General features: G+C 33.9%; 1 protein-coding gene across 3 annotated transcripts; it reads left to right on the top strand.

Moving 5' to 3' along the window:
• Nucleotides 1–2,408: 2,408 nt before the first annotated feature.
• On the top strand, nucleotides 2,409–4,689 carry LOC127093244 (uncharacterized). 3 transcript variants are annotated; one of them, XM_051032154.1, is made up of 4 exons: nucleotides 2,409–2,575; nucleotides 2,756–3,263; nucleotides 4,174–4,317; nucleotides 4,422–4,689. In XM_051032154.1, exons 2-4 carry the CDS (start codon nucleotides 2,756–2,758, stop codon nucleotides 4,436–4,438), a joined length of 669 nt encoding a protein of 222 aa, XP_050888111.1. In that variant the 5' UTR covers nucleotides 2,409–2,575; the 3' UTR covers nucleotides 4,439–4,689. The 3 variants fall into 3 exon arrangements, with proteins under 3 accessions (XP_050888111.1, XP_050888110.1, XP_050888112.1); XM_051032153.1 differs by having other exon boundaries at nucleotides 2,410–2,575; nucleotides 2,751–3,263; XM_051032155.1 differs by having other exon boundaries at nucleotides 2,410–2,575; nucleotides 2,751–3,263; nucleotides 4,174–4,341.
• Nucleotides 4,690–5,820: the final 1,131 nt, after the last annotated feature.

The raw sequence follows: 5,820 nt of genomic DNA, 5'->3' as shown, positions 1-5,820 counted from the left end.
TTGTTATATTCTCATACTCAGTATAAGAGATAACATTAAGCAATATCGTTTTAGCCTTATGATGATTCTTGAAATCCTTCTTTTGTTGATCTGTCATAGCACTTCTTGATATATTGTTTCCTTCAACATTTACTGGGTGAACGTAGCCATCGACTACAAGATCCCAGAGATTAACATCATATTCCAGAAAGAAACTTTTGAGTTCGTCTTTCCAGAAATCAAACTTTTCACCATCAAAGACTGGTGGTTTAGCGATGTAGTGATCTTTCTCGTTATTGTTAGTAGTGGCCACGTTGTTGTTAGCAGCGACCATTGTTTCTCACACAAACTGGATCCGTACTGAACATGGTGAAGTGTTAATAAAACTTTGTCATAATTAAAACCAGGCTCTGATACCAATTAAAGGTGTGAAAAACACAAGAAATGGGGGTTTGAATTGAGTTTTAAAAACAAAAGCTTTTTAGCAGCTCAAAAACTCCACACAATCAAAAGAACAAAGAGAGAAAGACACAAGGATTTTTATCCTAGTTCACTTGAAATCAAAGCTACTCCAGTCCATCCGTCAAGGCGATTTCTCCTTATACAAAAGTACTCAATCCTCTATAATCAAACATATTACGTAAATCAAAAAGAAAAACTTTCTTTGTCTTCTCAAGGATCTGACTACAACTTAGTCTCCTTAAGGAAATTACAAAGAGCAACTTTCTTTGTCTTCTCAAGGATCAGACTACAACTTTCTCTCCTTAAACAAATCACAAAGAACAACTTTCTTTGTCTTCTCAAGGATCCGACTATAACTTAGTCTCCTTAAGGAAATCAAACAACAAGTTTGAATACAACTTTTGTGTTACAAGTTGCTTCTACACAAATGAAATACAATCACTTAAAGAAAAGTATGCACAAAGTTTAGAGCTTTTTCGCGTATAATTTTTTTCTTCGTAAATTGTTGCATTAGCTTTCTTCAAATCTCCAAGTCCTACTTATATAGCATAAGAAAGAGACTATTGAAGGGAAAATCAGGGATACCAAAAGAGCAATTGTCTACTAACTCATTAGTGATAGATGTGATGAATAATATAGTCTTTCGCCCATTTTTTCATGAGTGGAAGGAATATTTCTGATTTGTACCATATACTATTTGATCACGTATCCACTTTGATTCTATCTTCAAATTCATTGGCTTCTGATGAAAAGTTGATGAAACATGAAGAGAAGAAACACAAAGCTGAAATCAGAATCTTCAGAATCTTCAGTCAGAACCTTAACCACGTCAGCATCTGGCTTGAGATTTTCAGAGTCTTCAACTAAGTAACAAAACTTCAGAATCTTTAGTCAGAACCTTGACAACGTCAGCGTCTGACTTGAGATCTTCAGAGTCTTCAACTAAGTAACAAAACTTCAGAAACTTTCCATTCTTCAGAAGCTTGATAATCAGATTCACATCTAGAAGTAGAAGCAGAGAGATCATTGCAGCAACAACATAACGTCTTTCCAGAATTTCTCAGGAGTGACTCAGTGCAGAAGCAGAAAGAACATTTCATCAACAACATAGCATCTTTCAAAACTTCTTAAGAGTGAATAAACACATAAGCATAAAGAACATTACAACCGCAACATTATGTCTTTCGGAACTTCTCGAGAGTGATTCAACGCAAAAGCGAATTTCAGCACGAATGTTCAGAAGCTGATGATGTTGCATGTCATAAATTCATAATCATAACTGGTTGTTAAAGCTACACAATAACAAACTGTTAGAGTACCAAAATTATTCTCACACAAATACTACATTGTTATCATAAAACTCAAAGGTATAGATGTAGAACCAAATCTTGTTCTAACAAAACAAAAGTAATATGGGAGTGAAAGTGAACTTAAATACCTGAGAATGACACACCTTCTCCTTATATTCTAGGAGCGGTTAAAACTGCTCACAAGGGACGTGACGCACCATATAGACAACCGTCTGATTGATCTGGGCGATATATGATGCGTGAGAGGATGAAGTTATCTATTCTCAGTGAAAATGAAGGAACACATGTTTCTCGTGTTTGCTTCCTTTTCATCCTGGGTCTTGCGGACAACATAAAATAGTTTTCAATCGGGTTATTTAATTTTTTTTTTTAAGTGATTGAGATAAGCAAGTGAAAGAAAATGCTTCATAAAGTTATTATTATTTAATGATTTGTTAATTACTTAATTAACCTTTTATAAGTAATTAATTTTGTATCAAAAGGGCAATTATGAGAGATTATATGCATCTTCTTTCTTAAATATACTCATAGTTGATTGTTGATTATTTTTCTAATAAAAACACCTTTGAAGTTCCAGCCATTGACGTTCCCCTCCTTTAAAAACATTTGAGATAATAAATTAAAAAGCGAGAGAAAAACCATTGGCCATTAAATTTAAAATAAAACAGAAAAACCTTAAATTCTTGTCTTTTTTTAATAATTATTTTTGTTTTTAAAAATGTATTATTGTCCGTGTATGAGTGCGCATGCGTGCATCATTAGATTCCTAGTTAGGAATGTTTCAAGATTACCACCGTTTCTAGGGTTCTACCCTTTGACTAAAGGTACCTCCACGACCACCCTTTTTTTTCTTCATCTTCTGTTCAATTTTCATCTTAATCCTCATTTTTGAATGCATTGTTTTTGAGTAATTTGTTGATGTTTTTTATCGTTAAAAATTGAATCTTTGGCATGATTGTGAGATGGGTTTTTTAAAACTGTTGATGAAATTGATTTTAGATTAGATGGGTCGCACTTTTCGAAAATTGAAAGGCATTGAATTTGACCTTGAAAGTGGTGAGAACACAAGCGAAGAGGATACAAGCAATGATGAGAGAGGTCCAATGAATGGTTTTCCTTGGTCATGGAATGGGGTTCTGAATTTAGATGGATCAGAAAAGGGTAAAAGGGGAATTGGATCGTGTAGTAACTCTTCAAATTCAGGTGTTTTTGTTGGTGTAGATGGTTATAATTTAGAATTGTTGGGGGAAAATGGAAAACAGAAGAATAAGTTTAGTAATCCAAGAAAGCCTCAAAAGCCACCTTTGCCTCCTAAAGGTCCATCTTTGCATGCTGGTGATCAAAGATTTGTGAAGGAATTAGCTGAACTTGCGTTGAGGAAGCGCGCAAGGGTTAAGAAAATGAATGCAGTTAAAAAGATGAATGCAGGAAAATCACCTTCGACGTCATCGTATACAAATCTTTCTGCCATGGTTATCACTATTGTTTTCTTCCTCGTCATTATACTCCACGGTAAATTAGCTCTTCCTATGTCGTGTTTGTCTTCCATGTCCGGTAATTAGTCCACATTTTGTTTTGATTATATTCTATCTTGATTGAGATAACCTTTTGTAATCTAGTGTAATGTGTCCTGTCAAATCTCCATACTAAATTGACAAAGCTTATGATTGTTAATTTGTTTAATTCATGTATTTAGCATAGAAATCTCGTATTTGATTCAATATAGATATATATGCACATCATGCTCGTATTCGTCTCGAGTCTGTAAAGGATTTTATCTATTGTTTTACAGCTTTGAGTGTGTATTTCACATTATACATGGTGGATTTTATGGTAATGAGCATGCATTAATATCCAAACATAACCTAAATTACATAATTTCCACATTTATAATATAGTTGGGAACTAGCTTGGCATACCTTATTGAATCATGATAGAACATCTTGACACATTGGAAACCTACTTTGGAATTAAGGATTTGTTGATGTTCTTTAAATATGTTGGAAATTGTCATTCCTTTATAACCTCTTGTTGTAGTTACCGGTTTTCTGCTCTGAAAGGGCAGAAAGTTGTAATGCATTAGTGATTCTAACTTCTAAGCCTTGCTCGTACTGCTTTATTCAAATGCAACTACAAGGATAAACTATATAGCACCGACACTTTAGACGTAATGCGTGTTTTATGTCCTACATCTTACATTCAATGACTTTTGTTTTTAAATACTGGTATCGGTGTCCATGTGTTAGTGTTGTGTGTGATGTCTGTGTCTGTGGTTCGTAGAAGATAAGTGGATGTCTATGATCAACGGCATTTGTTACATAGTTGACTATCATAAGCATCACAAACTCTAAAGTTTAATGAGTGTCTCATTTCGAAGTATTTTCTCAATGAGATACTCACGTAGCTAAGACTTTACTTGCAGGAATCAGATCTGCTAGCAGTGCAGCAGTTGGGATAACAGGTTCCCCTGATACCACGGTTGTAGCAGACGAGAGTTTAATTTCAATTCAGTATCCTGCAAACTTCAACTCCAGTGATGGAAATGGACCTGGTTCTCACTTCCCAAGTGTGTAGTATACGGAAAATCTATGTGCGCTCTATCTGTGACGATGAAATTATATCAAGATTGCAAAAATCTGATCGTTTTTTAATTGTCTACATTTTATGCAGGTTTGCAGGAAGGATGAGGTGAGAATTTTGAAGATTCTTTTCCACTCAATGCCGGTTGATTAGGTTATTTATCATTAATTTGATTTGTATCTGTTTTTGTACAGCCATTAGGAACCTTAATTAGTTGTTAAGTTTGCCTGTACAGTGACTTGTTTGGCAATGTTTTGAAAAAAGGACTTCTGCCTATAGATTGTTTTGTCTTTGCCGACTTAACATGTCGATGACATTTTTTTCTCCATCCATTTTGGTGATGATGACATTTTGCTGATTTCTCCTGCGTATTGTTGCATGGTTTAGTTCTGATTAATTTTTAGGGACTTCAATTTTTCTTAAAATTTCTATAGGTGAGTTTTTTTTATTCTCCCATGTTTAGTTCTAATTATTTTTTCTTAGCGTTGTTGGGTAAAGATTTTGATTATGAGTCACTTTCAATGTTAAATTGGCCAATTCAAATAACATTGTATCTTCTCAGTTTAGAACTCTGCAAATCACTTATGGAATGATTCTTCTGGTAGAGTTAAGTTCAATTTGTTTGTTGCAAATCACCTTCTGAGCCTACAAATCCGAAAAGTTGATTTTATATACATTAGTTTTCCTCTCACCATTGGACAAGATTAAGTCATCTTCCTAATTGATGATTTTACATGACTTTGGATTGAAGACTATGTCTTAACCATTGTCGTTTAATTGACTAATGAATAAAGGGAAAAAGAAATTCTCGGTTGTACTAGAACCAATGATCTCTCATTTCTAGATTCCTCAAAATATCACAGGTCCTTCATGCTTTAGTGTCATGCTTTTGAACATATTCATTTGACTTGTCATGTGTATGAAAAACCAACACATGCTCTCATCAAAACCTAAATCGGAGTCAAAATAAACATTAAATTGATGAATATTACATAAATTTAATATTACATGTTATTAAAAATAGATGGTTTAGGGCGTTGAAACATTCTTAAAATATCTTTGACTGATATTTGAATAGTTACGTCCACTTTAATCAGACCCTATATTGACTAACGATAAAAGGTATTTCGCATATCATTCTAATCATCATCTGTCTTCGGTTCAAGCATGATGAATCCTATCTTTTCTTCGTTGTCTATCGAGGGTGAATGATACTTGAGCTCGACAACTCTTTGATTTTTTGGATATCGCAAGAGAGTATTCAATTTGATTTTCAGATTGATGAAAAATATGTCCTTGCAGATCCGTAATTGAAATGAAGATTTTGCTTCATTGAAATATACAAATGTAAGATGGGGATATGTAGTCATTCTGGTTTGTGTAAAGAAAATAGAATGAGAGACTATTTTTAGAAGTTGTAGAGCTATACAAACCTTACAAACATGATCATATCTATATATAAGACTTCAGAGATACATACCAGGATCCG

The sequence above is a fragment of the Lathyrus oleraceus genome, chromosome 6 (assembly GCF_024323335.1).
Source record: "Lathyrus oleraceus cultivar Zhongwan6 chromosome 6, CAAS_Psat_ZW6_1.0, whole genome shotgun sequence".
Classification (NCBI taxonomy): domain Eukaryota; kingdom Viridiplantae; phylum Streptophyta; class Magnoliopsida; order Fabales; family Fabaceae; genus Lathyrus; species Lathyrus oleraceus.
This window is presented reverse-complemented; position numbering and strand designations above follow the sequence as displayed.

What these genes read in the sequence shown, in the direction of transcription:
- LOC127093244 (XM_051032154.1), top strand. Translation starts at nt 2,756, where the DNA reads ATGGGTCGCACTTTTCGAAAATTGAAAGGCATTGAATTTGACCTTGAA. An exon ending in CCTCGTCATTATACTCCACG is followed by an intron (nt 3,264 to 4,173) that starts GTAAATTAGCTC and finishes CTTTACTTGCAG; the next exon opens with GAATCAGATCTGCTAGCAGT.